This window comes from Pogona vitticeps, chromosome 1 (assembly GCF_051106095.1).
Source record: "Pogona vitticeps strain Pit_001003342236 chromosome 1, PviZW2.1, whole genome shotgun sequence".
Lineage (NCBI taxonomy): Eukaryota > Metazoa > Chordata > Lepidosauria > Squamata > Agamidae > Pogona > Pogona vitticeps.
The window spans coordinates 59228757-59244586 of record NC_135783.1 but is presented as its reverse complement, the minus strand read 5'-3'; the positions used below and the strand labels follow the sequence as shown (position 1 = coordinate 59244586).

The window sequence follows — 15830 nt, the reverse complement described above, 5'->3', positions numbered from 1 at the left end:
GGCCAGCAGATATTTGCATTGTGATCTCAAGTACCTCTTCATTTTCAGAATCCAGCTTGAAAATCTAGCATTTCTCATACCATATAAGGCAAAAGACTTTGTTGCAACATCTTGAGCATCACATTGTTTGCATGGGAAAGAAGAACAATAGTCCTTTAGTTACTTCATTCCTTGGCATATCCTTTCTGGGGGACTGAAATTTATATTCCAGTCTGCGTGCCATTGTTTTGTTTTCTGTATTTGTTGGCATATTCTTGTTAAGATTTTGATAGATTCAGCGTCTGTGGCTTGAAATAGTTTTACTGGTATCCCATCAGACTAACATGGCTACCTCTTCTAAAATTATGTCTACCCAAGTGATTTATTTCCTCCCAGTGCATTCAAGGCAGCTTTCATTTTACTTTCTAGAACTGCAGGTTTTTCATCATAGGATTCATCTGCAAAGGAATCTGCCATTCTTCTGTAGAGGTCCTCAATATACATTTCCCATCTTCTCTTTATTTTTTCCTGGTCAGATAGTGTGCTTCCCTGTTGGTCATTCAGGATTCCTAATATAGGCTTTAATTTCACTTTGATGTATTGGAACTCTTGTTTTCCCCCATTTGTTGTTCTCTATTTATTTGCATTGGCTTCTGTAGCAGTTCTCTTTGTCTCTACATAACAATCCCTGAAAAAACTGCATTCAGGCTTCTGATTCTATTTCTGTCACCTTTTACTTTTGCTTCTTGCCCATCTTTTAATATTTTAAGTGTTTCTTCCATAATCCATCTAGCCTTTTCTTTACTACAGGAATTGTCTTTTTGCATTGTTGCCTAATGATATACCTGGTTTCAATCCACAATTCTTCTGGTTCATGGTCAGTTGAGTTTAGGAATGCAGATCTGTTCTTTGTGTGGACATTAAATTAATCAGGAATGTTGTTTAAATTATATCTTGGCACTGCAATTATTTCAGTGTTTTTCCCAGTTTATTGAAATGTTGTATATAATAGTTTATGATCAAAACCACAATCTGCTCCTGGTCTTGTTTTGGCAGGGAGAATTCAGCTTTTCCATCTCCTGTTTCCAACTACATAGTCTATTTGATTTCTGTATTGATGGTCTGGGGATGCCAGTGTGTACAGTCATCTCTTTGGCTGCTTGAAGCATGCATTTGCAATAAACATTGTTGGCTTCACAGAATTCTATATTTTCCTGATTCCTTTTCATCCCCAAGACCAGGGATCTCCAAACTATAGCCCGTGGGCCACATCTGGCCTGCCTTGCCTTTTTATCCAGCCCAGTCCAGACTCTAGGACCTTTCCCACCCTGCCCCCACCTCCCTGCCTTCCCTAACAGTGTCTGGCAACAGGATTGGTCTCCCACTTGTCCCCTACCCTAACATGCGTGCTCTCGCTCTCTGTGCCACGGGGAAACAACAAAGTTCCTGCCCTTCCCCAGACTTCTCTCTTCTGATCCTCATACTAGAAAGTTTGGAGACCCCTGCCCTAGACCAAATTTAGCAACAACAGTTGGTTCTGCTTTGTTTCCAACTTAGGTGTTCCTGTCACCTATGATTATAATCATATCTTGTTTTGGTGTTTGATCAGTTTCCTCCTGAATGCTTAAGAGCATAAGAACATAAGAAGAGCCCTGCTGCATCAGGCCAAGGGCCCATCTAGTCCAGTTTCATGTATTTCACAGTGCCTCTGGGAACACATGAGGCAACTAGATACCTGTCTCCTGGTACCCCTCCCCTGCCACTGGCATTTGGAGATACCTGACTTTTAAGCCTGGAGATTATACATCCCCATCACGGTTTGTACCCTGCAAGGGACTTTTCCTCCAGTCCCCTCGGCAAGGCTTGTTCTTCTGTACATTTTAAGATTTTATCTTGGAAAGCTTGCATAAAAGCTTTCAATTTGATCTTGTTCAGCATCTGTATCTGCAGCATAGACTTGAATGATGGTTATGTTGTTAGATTTTTCACAGAATCTGACTGATATTATTTGGTTAGACCTTGTGTTACAGCCTCTAACTGGCTGTGCTACATCTTGTCTCGGTGCTAGAGCCACTCGGTTTCTTTCCATTTATAATTTCCAAAGTAGAACACTTTGTAGTTGCCTGACTGAAAATATCTCATTCCAGTCCACTTTAGTTCACTGGCACCAAGCACTGCAATGTTTATGCATTCCATTACTTGCTTTCCAGTTTCCAGTTTACCTTGATTCATACTTCTTACATTCCATGTTCTAATTGTATGTGCCGTGTCGCATCGGACTTTATTTTCAGTTCTGTGCACGTCAGTCACTAAGTGTCCTTCTGGCTTTGATCTAGTTCCCTTGTTAGCAGCAGCACTTTTTGTGCTTGTTCTTTGCTTTTCCCCAGTAGCTGATTTGAATGCTTTTCAACCTAGGAGTATCATCTTCCAGCATTAGCTAATGTTTCATTTTGGTGTGGGTTATAAAGGTAAAAACAGTGGTTTACCATTGCTTCCTGTTTTCAAGGTAAGAAAAGTTAGGCAGTGGTTTAGGATTGCCACCTTTCATGCAGTACTAAAAAAAGTTAGTTTGAAGTTATTTGTTGTTGCCTCCTCTGAGAGTGTCACCTTCAGCTACCACTGTTGTCATCTCCATCACCATTAGAATTAGCCATTCTCTTCTGCTGATGGCAACTATTACCCTTGATACCTCAGCTGTGCCCATTCCACCTTGCATGATGCTGCTAGGAGTCCAGGCTCATAACAGAGTCTGGCCTCCTGATGGCATTGCTCTCACCTTCACTTGGACCTTTTCATCATTTTAATGTGCGCATCCGAGAAGGAATGATGTGACTGCCATCACGTAATTGGCAGTCAATGGGCCTAAAATCTAGCCTTCATGAGCAATATATCCATGGGTAAAATCTTTAAAATAATATTACTTCCCTATACATAGTTATTTCGCACCATTTTTTTAAACATGGCAAGTATAATTAATTTTCAGCCTTCATCTTTTCCAGTTCTTTTCAACACTCTTGTACTCAAATTTGAGAGAATTTTTTTTTATCTCAAGAGCTTCAGATTAGATGGTTATAAAATGGATTTTATGTCTTTAAAAACATTTTCACAAGCAACTTCAGAAGCTTTCCAAATAATGGTTAGTTCAAGATTACTGGGGCAACTGGCTGCCTAAATCCACTGAGAAAAGTCATTTCCATACAGTAGTGCAAAATAAACCTCTTGAACACCTTCTTGTTGCTGCTGTTATTGTTTGGTCAGTGATTTAAGAAACTGACTATTTAGGTTGTACAATTCCTCCTTCTTTTCTATCAATGTTGACTGGGAAAAGCTGACTTGCCAGAAAATCTATAATGTAGTTCTCAAATAGTCCCTTATAAGGAAAAGAAACTAAACACCACCTTAAAATCAATATATTGTCTGTCTCTCACAGGCAGTTTGTGGTTCCAGAGGAAAGAAGCTGCCTGTCAGTTCAGATTTCATGGAAATGCTGTGTGGTCTATTGAGAATTCAGTCATACATAATTATGATGGCCAGTGACCAGAGGTTTAGGTTAAGCTGTCTCCCAAGAAAGTCTCCCTGAATGAAAGCAGAAAGGCACATTTTTTCTTTCTTTCCTAAACATGCAAAGTTGGCTTTGCATGTTTAGGCTAAGAAGCTATTTCAGCTGTCATCCACACTTTTTGAGAGCAAGAGTCACTGGAGTCAGTGGGGATCAAGGTGCCAAAGGTGATTGATTGAAAGCTGTTGTACTTTTTGTAAAGCTGAATTAACATTATGTCCTGCTTTTGAAAGACAATCTTGATTCAGTCTTCTCCTGAGTCATTAGTAAAACATGCACTAATTCTAGCAAGCACAGACAAATCCCCTTTCTCAGATTAAAAATATCTTTTAACATCTACTGTTGTTTTTCTTCATGGTGGACTGAGTTCTGTAACTGTACCTATGCTGTTTTTATTGTGTGAATAGATGGATTATATATTGATTGTGACATTTTGACATTGGCTGAAATCTTGATGCACAGTTATGCAAACAGTACAACTTTTGGAAGTGAATTAATGGTAGTTAGGAAGTCTTCTGGAATTAAGATTACCAGAAAAAATACTGTATCAACAATCTCAGATATGCAAATGATACCACTCTGATGGCAGAAAGTGAGAAGGAATTAAAGAACCTCTTAGTGAGGGTGAAAGAGGAGAGTGCAAAAAATGGCCTGAAGCTCAACATCAAAAAAAACTAAGATCATAGCCACTGGCCCCATCACCTCCTGGCACATAGAAGGGAACGATATGGAGGCAGGGACAGATTTTACCTTTTTGGGCTCCATGATGGTGACAAGAGCCACAAAATTAAAAGATGCCTGCTTCTTGGGAGGAAAGAGATGACAACCTAGACAGCATCTTAAAAAGCAGAGACATCACCTTGCCAACAAAGGTCTGCATAGTCAAAGCTATGGTTTTTCCAGTAGCGATGTATGGAAGTGAGAGCTGGACCATAAAGAAAGCAGACGGCCGAAGAATTGATGCCTTTGAATTGTGGTGCTGGAGGAGGCTCTTGAGAGTCCCCTGGACTGCAAAGAGAACAAACCTATCAATTCTAAAGGAAATCAACCCTGAGTGTTCACTGGAAAGACAGATCCTGAAACTGAGGCTCCAACACTTTGGCCATCTGATGAGAAGAGAAGACTCCCTGGAAAAGACCCTGATGTTGGGAAAGTCTGAAGGCAAGAGGAAAAGGGGACAACAGAGGACGAGAGGTTGGACAGTGTCACCGAAGCTACCAATATGAATCTGACCAAACTCTGGGAGGCAGTGGAAGACAGGAGGGCCTAGTGTGCTTTGGTCCATGGGGTCACGAAGAGTCGAACACGACTTAACAACTAAGCAACAAGAAGTCTTCATAAATATTATCTGTTATATACTGAATTACATGACTCAGCATGCAGTAGGTAATGTCTAGCTAGATTTCCTAATTTAACGGCAATTCACCTCTAAAAGTTTGCATACCTTTGCAGCAGGATTTCAACCATTATTTCATAAAGTGACATCTGCATCTCTTCAGTATGAGAATATAAAAAGTTATCCTGTGGTTGGTCATACAAGATTAGAATAGTGAGGAAAAGGTATTACCTCACGGCAGAGGCAGCCTCCCAGCAACTCCAGGATATTTCTATAACCTCTTAGAGGCTTCAGCTGGCCAATTAATTTATCTTCGCCCCACCAACTCACATCTCAACATTCTACACCTTCTGGAACCAAACAGGTTCTTAATTGTAATGTTTTGGTTAATGTGTGTACCCCATCTCTGCTGAATCCAGCAAGATGTCTTAGTGTAATGTTGTTTGATATTAGCAGGTACTGGACCATTCTAACCTCTCTGTTACAGAGAAAGAGGGTTAATTTCAAGCTTCCCAGTTCACTGTAATTTATACAAATAGATTTGAAATCCAGTTTTTCCCCCAAAAGCCAGAACTGTTTCCACCAAAGATCTGGCATGCCCCACCCAGCTTTTTGCAGTCTCCCCATGCCCTCAAATCCTGCTCTAAAGAGTAAGGAGACTTCCCAAGCTTGGGATGTATGCGTGGAAGAGTACAGATGAGAATGGAACACCTCATAAAACAAGCACAAGTTTGCTTGCATGGCATTGGATTCAGCTTGCTGTGAATCATTTAAATTGATAATGCTCTTATGGTCAAAACTGTTCACTTATTTTCTGAAGTAAACACTATCAGCACAATATTCTATTCCCTATTATTTCAAAACTGACTTTAGATGATTTTCACTAAGGGGCCACACCTAAAAAAATTGTGTCCTACCTGTACACAGAAAGATCTAGACATAAAACTTCCCGTAGTGGTAGATAATGACCCAACTGAGATTTGCATTATTTTTAGTACTAGCAGTAACTCTGAAATACATGTCTATTATTTTTATCATGTAGCATGACTCCTCCAATGACAGAGCGCACATCAACAGTCTGCTAGCTACCATAGTATTACTCCACATTATGGTTGCTAGCTAGGATATACTTTCAAAGAGTTTTTGCTTGCTGTACTGGGGCCTGATACAGTCTCTTCATAACTGCTAATGTGGCAGTTTTTAGTTTGGGTTGGTTTTTAGTAGAGTACAATCTCTGTGTTTGTGTGTTTTAGTGCTGGCTGTTACTGTGCAACATAAAGGTCGATTACACTGGTTACAGTCTTTTAGAAGAAACAGGCTAGATGGTACCTTCCTTATTAGAGAGGGCTTTTGAGTGTCTCTCCCAGACTTCAAGGAATACTTAACACATTGGTACCGTGTATCCATACAGATCGTGGCTGCTATACTTGCGATTGCAGGGATAGTCATGATGACATATGCTGATGGTTTCCACAGTCATTCAGTTATTGGAATAGCCCTGGTTGTGGGGTCTGCCTCAACGTCAGCACTCTACAAAGTAAGTATGTTCAGTCTCTCATAATTACCCTGTAGGTAGACCAGCTTTGCACACTGAAGTGTCTTCAGACCTATCCTTCAGTACTTCTAAGAATCAGGATGTACATTTTGTTTACACAAGACTACAGCTCTACACAGGAGTTATGGTATTTAATATACCAACCTAAAAGTGAATTCTGCAAAGCAGAATTGCTAGGTATCGCGCCAGAGGAGTGGTTGGAAGGAAAATAGCTGATGGAGATGCTGAAGAGCTAGACCCTGGGCCCCTCTAGGTGCCTCCAAATAGAAGGAGCTAAGCATTGCCAATCAAAAGGTATTCCAAAAAGAGCTGGGGAAACACAGATTATAAATTGAAGACATCATTGCCTAGATCCTCTGAAAAATCCCACGAATGAGGCAGGTCCATTATACAATTAAAAGCTCAGCCTGGAGATGGCCATATTTAGTTCCAGGTTTCTGAAATAGCACCATTCACTGTTTTTGAGACTTGGCACATTTTGCTGCCAATTGCCTAAAATGGCTAGAGAGGGCTTCTACTTCACCTGCATCCATGTGGATAAATCTTTTCCTATTTCTAATGAAAGGAGGATGAAGGAGGTTTCCTTGCTGATTGTCTCTAGAACATTCTACATCGTGTCACAGGATCGTTTGCATGTTTGTTGCTTTTAAATTGTTTTATCTAACATTTTAATATAATGTTTATTTTATTTTATTTAATTCTTTTTAAATAATTGAATAATGTACTATTTTTAGAATTTAATACTATGTTTTTAATGATTAAACTGCCTTGGGTCCCCTTTTAGGAGAAAGGCGGGTTAAAATATTATTATTAATTCATTAATTCATTAAAATAGGTATGAAAGACATAAAGGTGCCACTGCTTCCTATTCAACTACGTCAGCTAAACATTAGAGCTATTCTAAAATCAAGCCAACCACTTTGCAGAAGTCTCCCACTATCCAGTATTCTTTTTTAGGAGCTTTGCTGATTATTGTGTGGATTTTGTTTCTCTACGACACATTCCTTTGCCATATTTTTATGTGTTTTTTAAACACAGAGAGTAGGAATTGTTTTTAACTGAATTACAATTGGTTATTGTATTCAGTAGAGCAAGAGGAAAAATGGCAGTGGGTCTACCCAATGACCACTGGATAGGGGGAAAGCAATACATATTTTCCTTTGCCATATTATAACTCTCTAACATTAGGGCCTTAGTGTTTATGGCATATGTAGTATAATGAAGACTCTAATCTGCTAGTCTCACTTTGCTTATGCTTCAAAGATTTAATGGTTTTATTTTTTTTTCAGAATGTGCAAACTCTCCAAAGTTATTAATAATTGAGTACTCAGAATTATGTAAAAAAAACAACACACAGAATCCACCAGATTGAGTTTAAACACTTGTGAATAGTACCTGCATCGATGTACGGTGGAAAAGAAATATTTACCACCAGTTGTTGGCTTAAATCTGTTGTTGCAGCTGACTCCCACATTTGCTAAACATGGCATTTTCCCACTGCCTGTTTTCCTTCAGCAAACTGAGCACCAGACAGGTGTCTTGTGGATGTGAGAAGAGCAGCTTGGCTTCAGATTTAATACCTACTGGCCTGTATCTGAGAGTTGGCATGATGAGCATATAAAGACAGTGACCAAGTCTCTCTGAAGAGATGTCTCTGTTGCTGTTCTGTCAATGACATTGCTTTATTCCTTTGGGTTAAATGAAAATGCTGTCAGGAGAACTAAAATAAAAGGGACATGTGAGATAATTGCAGGTGGTAGATCTCATTAACACTAATTGTGTAAAAAGGAATAGAATGAGAGGTGACAGTAAATAGAACAGAGACCTTGAGTATGTCAGCAAGTTTTCTGATAGCAATCAGCCATTCCAATACTGTATGCTTCTTAGCAAAGCACAAGTTGGTATATATACAGTATTAATATTCTATACCAGTAACTTTGCAGAACCTTCCTTTCATATCCTAAAACAAGGCATATGAGAAGTATATGGATAAACAGATGGGTCCACACAATAATATTCAATTAGCCAAATCTAACAAGGTACCCCATGTGGTGCAGTGGAGAGATTGATAGCCTAGGAATTTGCAAACCTGGGTTCAAATCCCCACTTGGCCATGGAAACTTATGGGGTATGTGTAGAAGTGGTAAAGCCTGTCCTTAAATATCTCCCTTACCATAGAAGTCCTGTTAGGGTCACTATAAGTTTGTTCCTGCTTGGCAGCACATAACAACATGACACCCGTGCATTTCTCCAGCCCCAGGAGCCGCTGAGAAATTGGCTCCAGAGAGTGCTCACATTTTGGAGGTGATCAGGGGGCTGCAGGGGGAAGGGGGAATGCCTCCCTAGATTGGATTCTGCTGTCATGCAAGCCGGCAGACACCCAGCACTGCATGAAATCCAGTGGTATTAGGACATCAGCCCAGTGGAAATGAGCAATGTCCCCCAAATAGACGGTCTCTATTTCTTATGCTTATCGTGGTAATTTGGTGCCCATTATGCTTTAAATGTGTAATGAAATAAATGAAGTGGCCCCAGTGTGACGCACTATGTGACACACAGTGGGATGGCAGTTTCTGGCAGTTGTCGAAAAAAGGCAGTTGGATAGGAATGCTTTCAGTAGCAAGCTAGTGGAAGGGATTTTGGGCAAAACCCCAGCTGTTCACTGTCCTGCTCCATTTTGCACGGCCACAGTGGCATCTGTCCCTAAGGTACATACAGCTCTGCACACACGAGAAATGCCTAACCAAGCTATCTGGGGTCGGATGTGCACTGAATTAGTACATGCACCTCTCAAAAGCTGCTTAGGATCTGTGCTATCATTTGCTATGCTGAATAACACATTAGGGGCGACCCATTTGGAATTTGAAACTGGTTAGTCAGTGCCTCAGCCCCCAGATACCTGAGCAACCACTGGCAGGAGCCAGCCTGGGCTCATTCAGTCTTTGCTTTTAGCAGCTACAGGAAACCACCAGGGACTGCTAACCAGGGCTAGGAAAAGCTGCTAAATAGCTGTTGCCTGTTAAAATTGGCAAATCTGGCTAGATAGGCTAATTGTTTGATTGAGAGTATAAGGGAGCTTTCTAATTTATTTGATTTTTTTATTTTTATTCTCATTTATGATTCTGTATTACAGCCATTGTGGATGATTAAGTTGCAGCAGTAGTATAGGCAATAATAGCTGAGATGTAATTTTGGTAAGAGGTACTGCAAATCAGTGTCATAACAGTCCTTGCTTATCTCCAGAACGGTGCAGTATGAGCTATGCCGACACACCTTCTAGTGGCAGGAACCATCTTTTTTTAAATGTCCACACAACTTGCCAGCTTTTGCATGAGTCGGTTTCCTCACTTAACAGTGTCTCATAGTGGTTTTGCTGGGCTGATAAAGCCTGAGGCTATAAAGACTGATGTCAGCAATCTTGAGCCTATCACCCAGCAATGGGCTTTCAAATGCCCTTGAGTAGAGGTCGTTACCTCCTGTCAGTAGCTACTCAGTGGGATCTGTCAAGGCTTTCTCTTTCTCCATTCTGCTCTCCATTCCACTGAAGAGCAGGCAGTTTCCATTATAGAACTGTACCGGAGTGGCGTAGAATTACCATCCCAGCTAGAGGGCAGTTTGCTACTGCGCAACAATGGATGGTGAGACCCATCTACAAAGCCACTTCTGAATGCATGGTTTTGGCTTTTCAAGGTCTTTTGTAAACCCTGGTTTTCAAACTGTTTCTTGTTTTGTGTTACAGGTTTTGTTTAAGCTTCTTCTGGGCAGTGCTAAATATGGAGAAGCTGCCTTATTTTTGTCAGTGCTAGCAGTCTTCAATATCCTTTTTGTTACCTGTATCCCTGTCATCCTTTACTTTACCAAAGTTGAATACTGGAGTTCTTTTGATGCCATTCCTTGGGGAAGCATTTGTGGATTTTCAGTCCTATTATTGAGTAAGTACATATTTTACTTAGCTAATACCTATACGGTAACACCTCCCTTTCCCATTCTTTTTCCAGGCACAATTCAGAGTGCTGGCTTTAACCTGTTATAAAGCCCTAAACAGTCCAAGCTACCTCAAGGATCACATCTCCATTTATGAGCTGCCCAAGTGTTCAGATAATCAGGGGAGGCCTTTCTCTTGGTCCCATGGCCTTTGCAGGTGCATTTGGTGGGGACACGGGAGAGGCCCTTCTCTGTTGCTGCTCCCAGACTCTGGAACTCCCTCCCACAGGAGGCCAGGCTGGCCCCATCGTTGCTGTCCTTCTGCAAGCAGACAAAGGCCTTCCTCTTCAGCCAGGCTTTCCCTGAATGACTGACTACCTGGGAGGGGTTTTTAAATGGAGTGTCATGCCTTGTTGCTTTGAATCTGTTTTTGTGAGTTCAGTATGGCATTTGTTCGATTCTTTTAAATAATTGTATATTTAATGTTTTTAGCTTTTAAATATTGTCTTCTAATGATGTAGATGCCTTGGGTCCTTTTTAAGGAGGAAAATGGGACAAGAATACTTCAAATAAATACATAAACAGACAACTAGGTAGAGTGATAATAAGAAAAAGCCCTGCTCAATTGTACCAAAGATATATATAGTAGCCTTGATAGCCTTGCCCCGCATGGCTTGTTTAATTCCCTTTTAAAGCCATCTGGCTTAGTGGCCATAATCACATTTTGTATGTGCAAATCCATAGTTTAACCATGCAGGGTATATGAACAAGTAATTCTTTTTTCATCTGTCCTGAATCTCCAGACATTTTGTATTGTTCTTCAGCACCATGTATTATAATACATGCATTGTGTATCTCTTGGAACCTTTTTATTTTTATACAAGTAATCTGTAATATGTGCAGCAATCTCTCAACAGATCAAACAATTTTTTTTCTTGTTTCAGCATTCAATATTTTATTAAATTTTGGGATTGCTATTACATATCCTACCTTAATATCTCTTGGAATTGTATTAAGCGTACCTGTAAATGCTGGTAAGAATTGTTTTATTTTTAAAAAAATTAAATTGCATGCTTATCTAGTTACAGATTGAACCACAAATAATTTGTATTAAGGCATACATCTTATTTGCAGAGGATAATTATGCCGGTATGAAATGCAATGACATAAACTGCAGTGGTGAAATTTTGCTAGTTAATAAGTCACCACTTGTATCTCTCATCATGCACCAGGTGTTTTGACAAGCTACATCATGAGGAATGCAAGTGTTATCTTGTTAACTAGTGGCATTTTGCCACAGTAGTTTACGTCAGCATAATTAACCAACAGGATTCTGGCATTTAAATAGCAAAGAGGTTTATTGTAGCAATGTGATCAGCCTAATTTTTTCTACTTGTAATTAATATACTGTTATGGTATTGATGTTCACATTGAAAGGCCAGAGTTTCAACTTCAGTGGAATGAAGCACTGTGTACAGGCAGATTACTAAGCCCTTGTTCACTTTCTACTTGTATTAAAGTAACTTGCACAGGAAATTTTTCTGTTAGTTTGGGCCCTGTGCAAAATTTCAACATTATGGTTTGAAAGAGTGAGGTCTCAGCAGAAAGAGAGAGGAAGAAGTTTTAAGGTAGTTCTGTTTTAACTGTGTCTCCCGCAAATCTGGATGGTCAGAGCAGACCTACCTTAAAACGTCCTCTCCCTCCCTCTCTCTCTCTCTCTCTGTTTTCTCTTTTTTTCTTAACAAGCTAGAAACAAGGATCAGGTGTGGAGAGGATGGGATTAAAATGGTTAGCAAGCTGTAAACAAGGCTGAACTCCACCCTTCTCTCTGCTGATTCTTCTATGTTTGGCTGAAGCAGATTAACTGCTGGAAACCCGATTTCACAGTGGATCCATTTGCATTTTTCCACTGAGTAACTGCACACACTCACAGCTATTAGAGCTAGTCATCATGATCCAGAATGTAAAATGAGCTAATTCTCAGCTGAGAACCTAACATTTGGTGCACCCAAAACAAGGGAGAGAATTATCCCTTTAGTATTTCAAGCAAATATTAATGTTTGAAGAAAAAATAGCTTTTCTTCAGGGGCAGCTCATGAATCAAGAGGAGGGGTGCCTCACCCCCAAATTTTGTAGGTGACTCTTAGCTTTATCCACAGGTTTTTCATCAATGCCATGATTCCTCTTCACATTCATCTATTTAGGCAAACTATCATATACAGATCCAAAGCCTTTTAATTAAAGTACATTAGTCAATTGCATTTTCTTCTTTAGAATGAGTGGATGTTTGTGGGCAAGGGGAGTAGGAAAAAAAAACAGCTTTTAATGCCTATCCAAATGTCTAGTGACTGTTGGGTTATACTATTCGGTGAGATTAAGGGCAATTTCAGATTTGATACCTTTTGTTGTAGTTAAGACCACAATATTGGTAGTATACCTTAGTTTAGTGTGTTTTAAAACCTAAGGAAATACAAAGCATATTTCTTCAGTGTGAGCATATGTCAGGAAACCTTAAATGTTTTACTTCAATTCAGTGACACAAGATTTTTGTCCAGTAACTCAGTCCCTTGTGTCATAAAGGCAGACCTCTGCCAGTGTTAGCATTCTGAAGATGGCATCTCTTGAAGATCTGAACAGGTTCAGGACAATAACATACAGTATACTAAAATATACTGATAACATGCTAAAACTCCAGTCCTAGATTGGGAGCAAGGAGTAAGCCATGCTGAATTTAGCAGAGTTCCTTTCATATAAACAGAACTTCCAAACAAACAGACACAGGGCTGGGCAAGATTAACCAGACACAGAACTAGTACGGTTCATTCTAGCTGCCATCAGTTTCTTGAAGAGCAGCTCTTTCCCCACTATGCTGCATAACAAGCACAGTACATCCAGGATAGAGGGGAGTGCCTGAAGCGGTTTTTGATATACAGTGGTGCTTCACTAGACGATGATAATCCGTTCCACTGAAATCGCTGTTTAGCGAAATCATTGTCTAGTGGAAAGCATTTCCCCATTGGAATGCATTGAAACCTGTTTAATGCGTTCCAATGGGGAAGAATCATCGTTGTCTAGCGAAGATTGGCCATAGGAAAGCCGCTTTGCGAACCGCCGATCAGCTGTTTAAATCGCTGTCTTGCGAAGCTTAGGTCCCAAAAACACCTGTTTTGCAAGCGCGGAGGGAGCTGTCAAAATCATCATCTAGCAAAAATTGGTTTGTGAAGCAGGGACCAAACATTGTCCAGCAAAATTCCCCCATAGGAATCACTGTTTTGCGAATCACTATAGCGATCGCAAAAAGTCAATGTCTAGCGAAAAAACTGTCATGCGAGGTAACTGTCTAGCAAGGCACCACTGTATCATGAGTCATCCTGATGGGCTAGTGTAGGGCTTTGGAGGTGCCAGAACTAACTCTCTACATTTAGAGTTAGAGGGTTGAGTATATGGAAGATTTAGTACCACTGGTAGCTTCACTTCATCAGTATTTATTTATTTGCCTCTATGGGACGTCTGGTTGTGTTACTGAGTATGAATGTGATCAACCGTAGATAGATAATGCTTTCTAGGCCCTAATGATATCTGTTCAATGTTCCATGCAGTTGTGGATCACTACTCGAGTGACATTGTCTTCAACAGCGTCCGTGTCATTGCCATTGTGATCATTGGCCTGGGCTTCCTCCTGCTGCTTTTACCTGAGGAGTGGGATGAATGGTTAATAAAGCTGCTCACCCGCCTCAAAGTGCGAAAGAAGGAAGAGATTCCAGAGGGAAATGGAGACATTGTGTCAGGATTGCAAAATAAAAGCAGGAGAACACGCCCATCCATGTCATCGTTCACACATTAATATTATTTTTTTAATGGAAACTCTTAACATTGTATGCTGTAATTCACAGATGTTTTCTTTCAAAGCACATATGTTCAATGCAGTGTACATAGATGTACAGTTTTGATAATAACAGTCTCAGAGGCATCAAGAATCAGCATGTCCAAATTGCCTGCACTATTTCACATCAGATCTTTCACTTGAGAGAATTTCTTTGACGAAAGGCAAAAATGAAACTCTTTTTAAATGAATGTAATGTATAAATGACTAATCTTTGCATATATTGTTTTAATGATCAGTCATCATCAGAAGCAGGGCATATATTTTGAATATTAGGTACTGAATGACACATCGCACACTGTGATTTACAAATATATATATAATATATCTATATATATAAATAGAGAAAAACAGAGAAGAGAAATAGAGAGATGCTATGCTATTGTAAGCTTATTTTTTACCAGAGCTATATGCTAAACATTTTCAAATAAACCAAAAGAAAATATTTCACAAGGGTGAGAAATTGGATGGGAGGGAGATTGCATGGTGCAGATTAAGTGCACTTGGTTCCATAATAAAATTAAGAATACTGTACTTCTTTACATTTTGCACTAAAGCATGAGGGGGGGAGCAATTAAGACTACTGGGGCGCCACCAGACAGGAATTTTTTGTGTGAAAGCTCCACTGAAATGAACGGCAGCTGTGCAAGAGTATGGGAGCCTCCTTCCTATATGGCTACCTTGTACACCTTCTATCCATCTTAGCAGACTTTCACCAGGGACAGTTCTCAAGGGATTTGCGTGTCAGATCCTTTACTGTGCATAACTGCACCTCATGCTTAATCTCATGCAAGGGAACAATATAGTGCCTTCTACAGAATTCTAGTCCACTGTCTGTGTAGAAGTAGGTCACACTGCAAGTTGCCTGTGTTGGTCGTATGACTTGAGGAGTCTCTTCTGCAGATGCAGTGTTTTTGAAACTCCCAAAGAAATCAATGAGTGCCTGATTCAAGCCACTGATTAACGGGAGTGCAGAACAGAATTCGGGGACTACAAAGTCTTTTGCTACAGATGGATTTTTCCCCCTGTACGTGGGTCTTGGAGACTCTGCTCCTGACCTTTCTTTCTGTCAAATCCTGTGTATAAGAACCTTGCTGAAAAACTAATAATGAAACAATCAGCTACTTACAGTGGAACAGAACTTATGATGTGTATACCAGGGAGAATACAGGGGACTATGAGATGAATAGTCACTTGCTTTTATTTCATTGCTATGAGAGTTGTTTTTTAAAAAAAAAAACATGCAAGATATTTACATCAAAGCTAACACTTTTTACAAAACTTGTTAAGCACCAAGCTGTTTACTTATCCAATTTTGGTTTGCCATTAAATTTCTATCTGTGATAGACCATGTAATATGTACAGAGAAGCAAGCAAAGGTTATAGTTTACTATTTTTGAAGTTTACATTGCTGCATACAAAATGAAAAACGTTATTTTGAAATTTGCCATAACCCAATGATACGTGCTGTCTCCATGGCATTTTTTATGTCAAATGGGGGTGGCATTCACTTCTCAACTTTTTATTGAATCAATTTCAGATTCAGTTATCTGCTTGACAAAATTAATAAAAACGACTGAAAGTTCATATCAAA

At 39.8% G+C, this 15830-nt stretch overlaps 1 protein-coding gene across 4 annotated transcripts in view; it reads left to right on the top strand.

Moving 5' to 3' along the window:
• SLC35F3 (solute carrier family 35 member F3) overlaps positions 1-15830 on the top strand; it is a 166722-nt gene extending 150892 nt beyond the window's left edge. For all 4 annotated transcript variants that reach the window (XM_072993347.2, XM_072993356.2, XM_072993364.2 and 1 more), the window contains 4 exons: positions 6286-6411; positions 10169-10361; positions 11298-11387; positions 13953-15830. In XM_072993347.2, the coding sequence (XP_072849448.1) occupies positions 6286-6411; positions 10169-10361; positions 11298-11387; positions 13953-14197 (654 nt within the window). In that variant the 3' untranslated portion in view covers positions 14198-15830. The remainder of the gene's footprint in view (positions 1-6285; positions 6412-10168; positions 10362-11297; positions 11388-13952) is intronic.